Source organism: Mustela nivalis (assembly GCF_964662115.1).
Source record: "Mustela nivalis genome assembly, chromosome: 3".
NCBI lineage: Eukaryota > Metazoa > Chordata > Mammalia > Carnivora > Mustelidae > Mustela > Mustela nivalis.
The window spans coordinates 62552474-62565941 of NC_139022.1; the positions used below are offsets into that span (position 1 = coordinate 62552474).

General features: G+C 39.7%; 1 protein-coding gene and 1 long non-coding RNA gene across 3 annotated transcripts in view; one reads left to right on the forward strand and one right to left on the reverse strand.

Annotated features, from left to right (window-relative positions):
• Window positions 1–5505: 5505 nt before the first annotated feature.
• The window catches only part of RHOBTB3 (Rho related BTB domain containing 3), a 54761-nt gene continuing 46798 nt past the window's right edge, over window positions 5506–13468 (reverse strand). Inside the window, exons 12-13 of one of the 2 annotated variants that reach the window (XM_082723929.1) lie at window positions 7270–8549; window positions 5506–7229 (exon numbers count right to left, since the gene is read on the reverse strand). In XM_082723929.1, the coding sequence (XP_082580055.1) occupies window positions 8434–8549 (116 nt within the window). In that variant the 3' untranslated portion in view covers window positions 5506–7229; window positions 7270–8433. Of the gene's footprint in view, window positions 7230–7269; window positions 8550–13468 lie in introns of those variants that run through there. The other variant, XM_082723930.1, reaches the window with a different exon arrangement.
• LOC309861215 lies at window positions 8557–12376 on the forward strand. Its single transcript, XR_014309820.1, has 2 exons — window positions 8557–10393; window positions 12113–12376. It is a non-coding gene; the product is annotated as an uncharacterized lncRNA (long non-coding RNA).

Below are 13468 nucleotides of genomic sequence, written 5' to 3' on the forward strand. Positions count from 1 at the left end.
AAATGATCTGCTTTTATTTGGATTCTTGCCAAGGAAATATCTTAACTTTTGTTTTCCATCCATTCAAGGAAATCATTCGAACCTCACATGGGCACTGCTATTCTAATCTGCCTTCCTACCCATTACCAGGGGTTTTATCTGTGGCCTCTCAGGCAGTTTGGTCTGTAGTTAACTCTACACCAAAATGTCCTTGTTTACTCTGAGACAATTCATTCCTCAGAGGAATTTAGAAAACCAATCTTACTCTTCTTCCAACCAAGGAGCCATAAGACCCAAGAACAATGATGTGTCCAGTTATCATGGTGACACATGGGGAAACTATTAGAAAAGAGATTTCTAGGAAATTAAAAATGGCCTACATAAATTTTATGAAAACTGAAACATAATTATTTTTCGTCGGCTTTAGACTTATTAAAGTAAAGGCAAAAGCAAGACTTCCATTCAGGAGGAGGAAGGGAAAAGCACTCAGAACTTTGAAGCAAGCCTGTGTGAGCGGGACAGTTGTTACTCAGTAACTCCCAGCCACCTATGGGAAGAATTCCTGGGGCCCACAAAACCGGTTTAACCAAACTTTGACCTTCTAGGACCTTCCCTTTAAAAAAGATCATATATGATTATGCTCCAAAATTGCTTCCAATTCTTACAGCAGCCGAACATCCTTTTAAAAAATCAGAGAAGACAACAAATAGGTAGACAATTTTCAGGGAAAAATGTATACCGTGAGACAGTAGCGAAATCTGAAGGACTCACATTTCCTGTTTAAACTCTTCCAAGAGTAATATATAGGACTGTGTCCAAGGCCTTCGGGAAGTTAAGTTTACTTTCATTCTTCGAGAGTTCAGAACCCTGCATCATCTCTTGACCAAGAAGGTCAGAGACCCAGCACACAGCAAAAGCACAGAGAGACCTGGAGCTCCAGGGGAGACTGAAGGTCAACAGCAATGTGGGGTGAGGCCTTTGGGAGGCTTAGTGTGTGATTTTTTTTTTTTTAATATTTTATTTATTTATTTATTTGAGAGTGGGAGAGAGCATGAGTGCAGGGAGGGTCAGAGGGAGAAGCAGACTCCCTGCTGAGCAGGGAGCCAGAGGCAGGATTTGATCCTGGGACTCCAGAATCATGACCTGAATGGAAGGTAGTAGCTTAACCAGCTGAGCTACCCAGGTGCCCTTAGTGTGATCTTGAGTGTTTGAGTCCAGCCCCTCTCCCCTGGCTCATCACCTCACCACCCCCCAACACCCCCTCCCCCCAATAAAGAGAAATCATCATGGGAGGCTCTGCTCTGACTGGCTACCTCACAGGCCGAGGCCTCAGGGGAAACTATTGGCTTTTGGTCAAACTCTTACGCAGCAGAATCAGAAAAATGAAGGGAGGGTAACAGAATTAGAAAACCTATCAAGGAGAGAGAGTAGGGGCCTGGGTCGGGAGGTCAAAGTTCAAACAGAGAGCAGAGGTTTGGGGGAGGGCCTGGAGTGTCAGCTGCCTCAGACCCAAGAGAAATGGAATTGTTTGATGAGTTCTCAAAGTGTGTTCTGTGGACCAGCAGCATGGGCATCACCTGGGAACTTGTTTCAGATTACAAATGCTCAGGCTCCAACCAAGATCTGCAAAATCAGAACTTTGGGGCTGGGGCCTAGCACTCTACTTTGAAAAGCCCCTTCAGGGCTTTTAAAAGTAACCCCAGAGTGCCTGGGTGGCTCAGTGGGTTAAACCTCTCACTTTGGCTCAGGTCATGGTATCAGGGTCCTTGGGATTAAGCCTCACATCAGGTTCTCTGCTCAGCGGGGAGCCTACTTCTCCTTCTCTCTCTGCCTGCTGCTCTGCCTACTTGTGATCTCTGTCAAATAAATAAATAAAATCTTTAAAAACTAAAAATCCCCACACATTTGTTTTCTAGTCGTTCTGGAAGTCAGAAGTCCAAAATCAGTCTGACTGGGCCAAAGCTGTCAGCAAGCAAGGGCTGGTTCCTTCTGAAGGCTCAGGGGAGAATCCATTTCCTTGCTGAAAGGCTCCTGGAGAATGCCCTTCTTCCTTGCCTCATGACCCCTTTCCCATCTTCAAATCACCCCTTCCCCCGCCCCGCCATATTGCCTCCTATCCTAACTTACTCTACCGCATCCCCCTCATAAGGGCACTTGGGGTTACAGGGACCCATTCAAGATAATCTCAAGATCCCTACCTTAAACACACCTGCACGAATCCCTTTTGCCATGAAAAGTCAGGTTCTGGGGATTAGGATGTGGACACTTTGGGGAGGGTGTTACTCTGTCTTCCACAGGAGGAAGATGAAAACATGCATGTTCATTGCTCATATTCACATAAGTCAACAACGTAACGATGTCTCAAAAACGAATGCAAGTGATTACTATGGGGAAACAGGGTAAAAGGAAACAGGTGGGAGCAAGGACTCTTTCCCCAAAGTATACTTTCTCTATCATTTTGAGCTTTCGGCCTTGCAAATACATTACCTATTAGAAAATGTTAACCCTAAAAAACAACAAGAACAAGAGACTTCTTTAGTAACTTTTGGCTTTTGGGGTTGCTCTGCTCGAACAATGGCATGTCAGAGACTAAACCACTGGCAACTCTGGAGTTGGAGAAGTTATACATATTAAAAGAAAAGCGTTCCAGTGGTGATGTGGTTATTAGAGGAAGAAGTAGTAAGATAGAAGGACACCTGTTCTCACGAACAGAACAAGATGGGCACTAAGTCATAGATGAGAAGCTAAACTCAGCCTCTAAGAACATTATGCTCTGACAGTTAAGCAGGACAACTAAGAATTTGAGAACTAGCATCGCATGCCAGGGAAATTGCTCACATGCAGTTAAAAGAATCGTTTGCGTACAAACATTATGTGTAACACTGGGAGCAGCTCCCCCTTCATCATTCACCACTGAAACTCTTCTGTTCCCCCAGCTTGTCTTTCTGCTGACTTTCATTGGCAACTAACTCCCAGGCAGGTGTCTCCAAGGATCCCTTGGTACATGCTCTGCACCCACCTCAACAGTCCAGAATTCTCACTCTTCCATTCTGTTCACCAGTTCCCCAGAGAGCCAGCCACCGTGGTCATACCAGGTTCCATATGCCGGCTGACTCTGGCGACTCCTGACACAGGGCAAACAAAGCCTCAAGTGTGAGCATACTACTCACTTGCATTTACAAGATTTATTTTTTTTTTTAAGATTTTTTTCTTCATTTATCTGACAGAGATCACAAGTAGGCAGAGAGGCAAGCAGAGAGAGAGGAGGAAGCAGGCTCCCTGCAGAGCAGAGAACCCGATGTGGGGCTCGATCCCAGGACCCTGGGATCATGACCTGAGCCGAAGGCAGAGGCTTAACCCACTGAGCCACCCAGGTGCCCCATTTACAAGTTTTTGATTACCGTTCCAACAGAAGCGATCTAGCCTTTTTAGTGCCATTTATGATATACAGTCTATGTCAGTCCTGTGCTTGTTGCAGGGTTACAGAGGGGCCATGAAGATAAACCAGGACATGGTCCCTGCCCTCAAGTTCCAGCCAAGTAGAAACCACTGATACAGAAATACCTAAAGCGCACTAGTGCCGTAAGAAAGGTGAGAATAAAGAGCTAAGGAAAGACACGTGTGGAAGCAATTCATTCTTATTCACATGCAGAAACAATTCTTCAGTCCTAGAGAGCAAAAGAGACATGTTAAAGTGGGGTTTTTACAGGACATGCAGGAGTCTGCAAAGTAGACAGGGAATGGCAAGCCAACCCGAGGCACGGGAAGAGTGTGAAGTGTGCGAGTACACCGTCAATGCCCCGCATGTCAAGGCAGAACAGACGGGGCTACTTAGGAAAGGCTGTGATGGCAGCAAGGGCTGCGGAGGTTCTTCTACAGGTAATTGGGGTCCTCTAGAAGAGTGTGTCGCCGGTCAGATATGTGTCTGCCACATCATTCCAGGGGAACTGTGGAGGCCTTTATGAATTTAGTAGAATTTACTAGCAACTGGGGAACCTGGGGGAGGGACTGTGTTACATCGTGCATATCCCATTTTCGTATTATGATTGCCTTGTGTTTCTCTCTCTTCTATCTGGCCTCTTCTGCCCTGGTAAGTTCAGGTGTACAGATAATGATTCAATATCTGTAGATACTGCAAAATGTTCACCACATTCTAGTTACCGTCCATAACTGCACAGTCATGGATTTTTTTCTTGTGGAGTATTTTGAGATCTATTCTCTTAGCAACTTTCAGAGAGACAATACAGGATTAACTAGTCACCATACTGTATATTACACCCAATGATGACATCTTATTACTAGAAGTTTATACCTTTTGACCTCCCTTTACCCATTTCACCCATCCCCAACCCCCAAACTCTGCCTCTGGCAAAACACCGATCTGTCCTCTGTATCTATGAGCTTGGTGGTTCGTGTTGTTGCTGTTGTTTTAAGATTCCACATATAAGTGAGATCCCATGGTATTTGTCCTCCTCAGTCTGACTTATTTCACTTAATGTAATGCTCTCAAGATCCATTCATGTCACAAAAGGCCAGATTTCATACTTTTTTATACCCGAACAACATTCCATTGTATATATACACCACATTTGCCTTATCCCTCCACCCATTAATTGAGACTTAGGTTGTTTCCATGTCTTGGCTATTGTAAATACTGCTGCAATAAACATGGAGGTGCGGATAGCTTTTCAAGTTAGTTTTTTCCATTTTCTTTCTTTTTTTTTTTTTTCAGATAAATACCCAAATGTGAAATTGCTAGATCATATGGTAAGTCTCATTTTTAATTTTTTGAGGAACGTCTCCACTGTTTTCCATAGTGGCTGCACCAATCGACATTTCCACCAGCATTACGTGAGGGTTCCCTTTTTTCCACATCCTTGCCAACATCTGTTATCTCATCTTTTTTATAACAGCCATTCTAACAGGTACTAGGTGATACTTCATCGAGGTTCTGACCTGCATTTCTCAGCTGAGCATCTTTTCATGGGCCTGTTGACCAAGTCTGTGTCTTCTTTGGAAAAAAAAAATCTCTGTTCAGATTCTCTGTTCATGTTTTATTTTGTTTTGTTGCTGAGATGTATCAGTTCTTTACAAATTTTGGTATTAACTCATTATAAGTTAAATGATTTTTATTCTCTCCCCTTCAGCAGCTTGCCTTTTCATTTTGTTGGAAACTTCCAACTTCTTAACCCTTTATTATGCAGAACAGCTTCTCTGCTTCTCAGAAGTCTTGGCTCAGGCAACATTTGAGCCCACAGGGCTCACTTCTATGCTAAACAATTATCAAACTATTTTTCTAAATAAAGACAGTTATTTTGTGAAGAGAAATTCTGGTACCAGCTGGTAAAGGTAATATAAATGTCTTTATCTGATCTCAGGCATCTACAACATCAGCAATATTCTACATACCTTACGTGTAATGGAAATTATCTGTGAAACATAATTATGCTTGAGAAACACAGGCAATATTCCCATATTTATTCCAACATTTCAACATCCGAGGTAAAATAATTGCAGGACACTGTGTTAAGCTTGTTTTAAAAAAGGTTTATTTGTTACAAAATGTTAAATACTAAAACTAAAAACATATAAATTCAGGTCAGGCTATATTAAAATACACACATAACCTTCTTAGCAAAATTATTAAAGATTGAATTAAACAGATGCTTTAAATAAAATAAAGTACTCTCGAGGAAATTTTGTTTTTCTAATTAAGTATGTCAATGTAGTGTAGTTTTTAAAATTGGAATCGAAAAGTTTAGCTGTCTTGGAAATTCCATTTATCCAACTGTTCGGTTTTCTGCCACTGCCCAGTGTGAAGCTGCCAGGCTCTCTGGACAGGGTGAATTTCACTTACATTACTGAAACTTCTATTTTATAAGCCTACTCTCTTATAATAGGAACAGAGAGCAGTCAGAAGTATACAAAGGGTTATAGAAGGTGAAAACCTGGCCCAGAAAGAAGAGGCCTTAATTCTATCACATGGTATCTTCTCTAATTAAAATGTTTGGTAAATATATTGAAGCAGAGATGAACACAAAGCATACATTCATCTAGAAATAATCTCTCAATTAAAAAAAAAAACTCAAAAAGAGCACTCATTTCTCCAAGAGAGTTTGTAAGTATTTCTAAATTTCTTGTTATTTTAAATTGAGTTAATTCAAAGGTACCGAAGAGTCTAGGTTTAAAAACTAATTTGATTACTGTTCTGACTAGCTCTGCAAAGCCACGACATCAGGGTGGTGAAGTCACTCACACAGGTGGTCAAGTACTTTTCATAATAAAATCTACATGCTCAACCCCCACAGAGCCCCAGCTTTCAAATTCAACTTCCACTCAGGTCAAACAACCTCAAAAGTATCTATGGTCTATGTAAATGTGAAATAGTATTTTCAACCAAATACTTTGTTTTGCCTTAGAACTTAATATTTTTCAATTTCCTAGATCAAAAGTTACTGATTTAGAATTTTCAGTGCTGTAACTCACATAGGGGAAAGACTACCTTAAGAAGAACATAAGGCTATCACTGTGTTTTAAAAGAACTCAAATGTGATGAATTTCTAGAAATCTAATATAGTCTTTATTCTTTACAATGTTTATCCTTATCAGATGGGATTTGCCAAGAATTGATTAACTCAAGTGGTTAAAATACAAAAAACATAAAATGCATTCTGGTAACCTGCAGCAATACAATCTAATTAAAGTCAGGGTTCTTGGAAGATATATATAGGGTGTTTTTACTGTTGTATTCTAACAGTGTTGACATACATTCAAGGACTAACTGTATAGCAGTATGTTTAATACTGTGATATAAAACTATTTAATCAAACCTTTGAATAGCTGGAAAAATTCGGTGTTCTTGAAAGTCATTGGAAATTAGAAGAAAAATATATCCCAATACTGAATTACAGATGAAAATGATGTTAACAATAAATAGTAATCTGGTTTTCCATCTCTCAGCTTACGAGCTTTCGATGTAATTATTTCTGTTGACATGTGATACAAGAGAGACTATAATTCTATCCTAGTACCATTTTCTCTCTATGTACTGAGTCTTTGATTTATAACCTTTCTCTTAACTTACTGGGTTATCTTGAACGACAAGATTCCTGCTACTCCTCATTAAATAACTTTGCGGCCCTCAGAAAGAATTCAAACAATTCAAGCCGCTGGTCTCCTAAGCTTAGTAAGTACACGAAACAAAAAACTCTTAAGCCACTGATTACAATTTCTCTAGAAGGCAACTCTTCCTAGTGATGAGGGAGCAGTTAGGTTCTGGGACTTCATCACTAGGAGCATCTTTATAAATGCATTTTAAATTCACACTGGTCAGTCGCTTTTACCAACATCCTGGTCTTAGAATGAGCAAGAAAGCATTTCTTCCACTGTGATAGAGCCAGAACTGTGAGTGTTTTAAAGCTGAGTAAACACAAGTCATGTTTCCCTTGCCCGCTGAAGTGGCAGCAGAGAACCCCGCCTTGTGACCCTCCACTCCTGCAAGATGTCCTCAAGGTTGGGAAACCCCTCGTGATCTCTTCCCTCCAGCAAGCCTCCTTCTGTTCCCTCCATGTCAGTGCCTCTTTTTTGCTTTCAGTGAGAATGGTGGTTAGCAAGAAAATATAGTATATATCCTGCGAGGAGACACACATAATTTGGGGAGCCCAGTATAAGGTGAAAATGCAGGGACTTTTTTTAAACATTATTAAGAATTTCAAAATGGCAAGAGCAGAGCCTCAAACCAAGCATGGGGCCCTGTGTGATGACACAAGTTACACGGCCTTAAAGCCAGCCCTGTTTAGGTTTCCTGCCCAATCAGAATCCCACAGAAGAGACAAGGTGGCTCAGTTCGGTAGTCCACATTAAAAAAAAAAATTTTTTTTCATGATGGTTCAAACATTTTCACTGATTTGAAACCATGTGGCATTTCACTTTCAAAATCCCATGCAAATTTCTATTCCTAAGATTTCAGATTGATCAGCTTTACGCTAGATTTTTTTGTTATTGAAATAGTCATACTTGGTCTTTAAAATGCCCCTTATTTTAATAGAGCAATTTATCAGACATAATGAACATTTTTAATTAATACTACATGATTTTGTTTTTAAATTTAAACATTACTTAACTGGGAGGGGTATTAATATCACTAAAGCAACAGGGCATCTTAAAGGGAAAAAGAAGCTGTAGGACAGCTTTACATACTAGGATGGTGAAGCCTTGGTTTTAGCCTATGGTCTATTTTGTTCCCTTTAAAGATCACAGTAGTAGTTTTTTTCAGAGAACTAACAAACACATTAAGCTGTATGGTAATTTTTTTTAACGCCCATATTGGTTTCAGTCACAGAATTTTACTGGAACACAGAGGTATCCCATTCTTCTGCTTCATAATGATAGTAATAATAATAATAATAATAATAATAATAATAATAAAAAGCATATGCATATAAAAGCTCTGGGTTACATTACTAAGCAACGACATTTCCGGGAGTGAATATACTTCCTGTATTCCGCAAGCTGCTTCAAGTACATATTCGAAGGCCATCTGTGCTTTTCAACAAAACTGCGTTCTTCCACTAAAATTTTTAGAAAAAGAATGTTAATTGCATATATTTTATTTTGGGTTAAGTTTAGATATTAACTATTACTGATTTCCTATTTGATAGAGGGGATCTGAGCTCGCCTATATATCCCTTACCTTTCCCTTAAATCAGTCATCAGGATTTAAATTATTACGTGGTTTGCAATAATACACTGCTTCATCAAGTACTATGCATATTCTTTTGCTTTTTCCAAATGCGACTCATTTGTCTTGGAGATGATAACAGACTTGCTTTTCATTTAGTTTTCTTTGTAGCCACCTCACCCTCCCAAACTCTAAGGCCCTCTCAAGTCTATCTTCCACCCAGCCACAGTCACCAGGCAAGCTAACCACTCCTGGCAGCTGCCAGCCCCTTCTCCTCACAGCCCCACACTCTCAGGCTTTCAAGGCCTGCTTCCTGCTTCCGTGTTGGATCTACTCTGCTCTTGGAGTCCAGCCCTTCACTCAGTTTGTTTTTCCCTTCTGGTGAAGCACAACCTTATTAGCTCCCTGGAAAAGAAGGGTAGGTCTGAAGTATTTTTGAGACCCTGCATGTGATGAAACATCTTTATCCTCCTCACACACGATTATAATTTGGTTTGGTACAGAATTCTAGGTGAAAAACTTTCCTCAGAATGTTGAAGACAGAATTCCTCTGCATTCTAGTTTTCAAGGTTATTAAACACTCCTCTACCATTCAGATTTATAGCTCTTGGCAAGTCATCTGTGTTCTTTTAAAACTTTCATATTTTTCTATTTATGGTTGGTGTTCTCGCACGTCCCAAGGATGGACTTTGTTCACTCATACTGCTGAGTGCCTAGCAGGTCCTTTCAGTCTTAAGACTTGGGTCCTTCAGGACTAGAATAATTTCTTGTATTACTTCCTTGATATTTTCCTCTTCACTGTTTTATTCTGCATTAACTTCTTCAAGTCAGATACTTCATCTGGATTGAGCCCCAAATTAAAAAAAAAAAAAACTTTCTCTCCTCTTAATCTTTTTGTCTCACTTTTTAGAAGATGTCCTCATCCTTATCTTTCAACTTTTATGTACTTGTTTAAACTCTTTTATTTATTTAGGGGTTTTCGTTGTTGTTATTTGTTGTTTTGTTGTTGTTTTTGTTTTTTGGCTACCATGTTTAATTTCTAAGAACTTTTTTTTTGTACTGTTTTCTACACTATGGTAAAGCATACATAACATAAAATTTACTATCTTAACAATTTTTAGGTATATAGTTCAGTATTGTCATGTACATTCACATTATGGTCCAACCAATTTCCACAACTCTTTTCATCTTGCAAAACTAAAACTCTATACCCATTAACAACTCCCCATTTCCCCATCCCCCCATCCCTGGCAACCATCATTCTACTGTCTTTGTGAATATTGTTTTTTTTTTTTTAAATAACATTCTCTCCTGCTTTATGAATTATATCTCTTATTCACTGACGATATTTAAGATTTTTAAAGGATTTTTTTCTATTCTTTGTTCCTCTAAATTCCTTCTCTTCTGTTTTATCAATTTTATTTTGGTTTTGGTATCTATCTTTCATGTTAGGTATTGCCTAAAATATCTGAAGATCCTCAGTTATATCCTTACGTTTGAGAGTGAGATACCAGATAGCTGTTTGGGTATCTTGTGGTCATGGGTAGGACTTACTGACTGTTGGAATAATTGAGAAGTTATCTGTTGGGTTCACAGACAGAATTTCCAAATGATTGCACCTATATATTTTTTCTCCAGGGCCAGAGAAAGATGCTTCAATCTCATGCTCAGACTGTGGGAGTCAAGGCAGCAATACCTGGTGCTGGAATTCTAGAAGCTGGACACAGGAAGGAGGTTGGTGGCTTACTATACAATGTGCACACTTTTGCATGATCCCCATGTTCTCAGTTCAGCTCTTTTTTTCTTTTTTTCAGATTTTATTTATTTGTCTGACAGAGAGATAGCAAGAGAGGGAACACAAGCACAGGGAGCTGGAGAGGGAGAAGTAGATTCCCCGCTGAGCAGGGAGCTCAATGTGGGACTTGATCCCAGGACTCTGGGATCATGAACTGAGCTGAAGGCAGACACTTAATGACTAAGGCACCCAGGTGCTCCTTCAGCTCAGCTCCTTAACCTAATCTTAGCTATACCTGGAATTTGTGATTCTAGAATTCTTTTGGTTTAATTTCTGCAGGAATAAATCTCCCATCTCCTACAACGATGAAGGAAAAGGAGTTGCCTGCCCGAGTGGGATGGAGTGCAGCAAGTTGATAGTTCATAACTTTCTTCTTCTTTTCTTAAAATATTTTAATAATATTTAAAGATTTTATTTATTTATTTTTTGTAGAGAAAGAGCACACACAAGCCAGGGGAGAGGGAGAGAATCTCAAGCAGACCCCATGCTGAGCGCAGAGCCCGACGGGGGGTTCAACACCAAGACCAAGACCTAGGCCAAGTCCCAGAGTCTGATGCTCAACTGACTGAGCCACCCAGGCACTCCCTTCGTCACCTCTTTCAACCAGTTCTACTAATTTCAGCCCCAAGCTTTACTCTGCTTTCTGAAATACCTGGTCCCTCACATTTCTAAGGTGTCTTGGTACTCTGCTGAGGGAGTCAGCTTGCTTCTCATCAGCATTCCCTTCTGTGGGTGCTTAGCTTTCCTTCTGCTAAGTCAGTTCCCACTTCCCCATCTACTGTGTGACCGCATATATTATAATTTGGACTAATGAGGTCATGATCTAGGCTGCAGGACTTGGACAAAAAGAAATGACCTAGCAGCTCAGGGAAGTTAGTTGTAGGATTCATTAGTAAGCAAACGTGACATAAGACTACTCTCTTGGTTAAGATTTAAAAAAAAAGAGAAAAAGTTATCAGAGATGAGCTCTGGTAGCCAGCAAAAACCAAAACAAGACAAAAGACTCCACATATATAATATGTAACATAATATCAAGCTAAATTAACCTGTGAGAATATTGAATCCGCAAATGCCAAGAGTAACTTATATTCCTATGCATTGCTGTTTGTGTTCAAAGAGTCCAACATATAAAACATACCTAACACTGAATGAGCTCTTCAACTGAGTTCTGCCTTTAAAGAAGAAGAATTCTCAGGCAAGAGAAAACGGTTCACAGAATTCCAACAATAACTTGGTAATTTTTGAAACCAAAGGCGGAAAATCATTGAAGGGAGCTGTAAACAGTGACAAGAACCCTTCCAACTTCAAGCAACCTTGTGAGGCAGTTCAAGTGTAAGACAGCAGGGAGAAGAGCTGACTACAACCTTCAGCAGGACACGTGCTCCTGTAAATGGGCTGAGTTACTGCTTAGGTCCAGGTTGCTTCCACGTGGGAAGATGGGCCCAGGACAGCCAGATCTTCCAACTTTTCCAAAGAAGCCAGAAATTTGATTTTTAAGATGTGCCCTGTTACAATTTTTAAATGGTGACACTAAAAAAAGGTAATACCATGTAGCCCAAATAAAACCCCTTGGCAGACCGTATTCAGTTCCTTTCAACCCCCAGATTCCCAGTTTGTGACCACTCAGTTAGACTATCTAACTCTTCCCTATCCACCAGGGGCTTTTATTCTCTGCTCCCAAGGACACATCACAGCAGGTCCTGAACATAAACAGGTACCAATGAACTGCAACATTCAGAAGACGCTTCTAGTCCTCATCAAAGGAACAGACGACAACCAAGGACACAGTCTCATCTTCTTACCCTGTCTTCTCAAATTACACCCTGGAGTCCAACTTCTCACTATGCCAGGTGGTCATAACACACTTTATAGTCAATTGTGTAAGTAATAAAATAAAATAAAATAAAAATTTATAACACAAAGGATTTACAGAGTACATTCTCCTAAGCTTGTACTAGTACTCCATGTGTAGCATTCATCTATACAAGACAGTAAATGGAAAATAATCTTATTTTTCTTTTACAAATGAAGGGAACCTAAGGCAGCATAACAAAGGTGGTTCTAAAATCACAATGTCCACTTGTTTCATTTTTAATTAATTTCTTAAAAAATGACTGTATTAGAATGTCCCTACTAATGGCAAGAAGCATGCCTTCTCTTTATGAATGGAATTAGTTTCTTTCTTTCTTGCACAGAGAAGATGGTTAGTAAATATCTTTATTCTGCTTTACTGTGTTTCTCTACTGCACTAATAAGTAAGTTCTATATAAGAAGGCTCTCAATAGGCATACGATCTTTGTCAACCAACTGAATATATCTGCCAAAAATGGACCGTTTCCTGGTTTCCTTATCTGTCTAAGAAGATGAAAGAAACCAGAGACTTTCTAATATTTTAGCAGCAGATTATCTTTTACAAGTAAAATGTTATGGAGAACAGCAGATAAAACAGAAGATAAAAACTACAGGCTGAAGGGCCAGGGGTCTAAGAACTACAGCCTCCAGCCTTCTCTTCTTCCTTCCCTCCTCTTCCCTCAGCCACTCCCTGCTCTCAGCCCCCTCCTCAGAAAACCTTCAGGTGTCTCTATGGACATCCCTGCTTAGAGTTTAAAACTACTTAACTAGGCGATTAAAAAAAAAAAAAATTATTCCCTGAGCCTATTCTAAGTAACATGAGCACACCATCGTATCTAAACTGACCATCTACTCTGATGACTATTCGGTTCTCATTTTCTTTCTTCTTGTGCAGCATTCAGGAGCTCACACTTTGACTGGTTTTAATCTTCACAACTCACCTTAAAGATCACATTATGTACACTCTCTGTTCAGTAAGTTTTGCAACACTTTCTGACCAATTAAAAAACTGTTATTCCTATACAGATACGCTTAAATAAATGTGCATATCAGAACAACAGAACTACATATTATAAATAATAAATGACAGTTACAATTTCCTTCACAAGAAAAAAATTTAAATCTGCACTGTTAAAATTTTGCTTCTGATTTAGGTAGTTAAA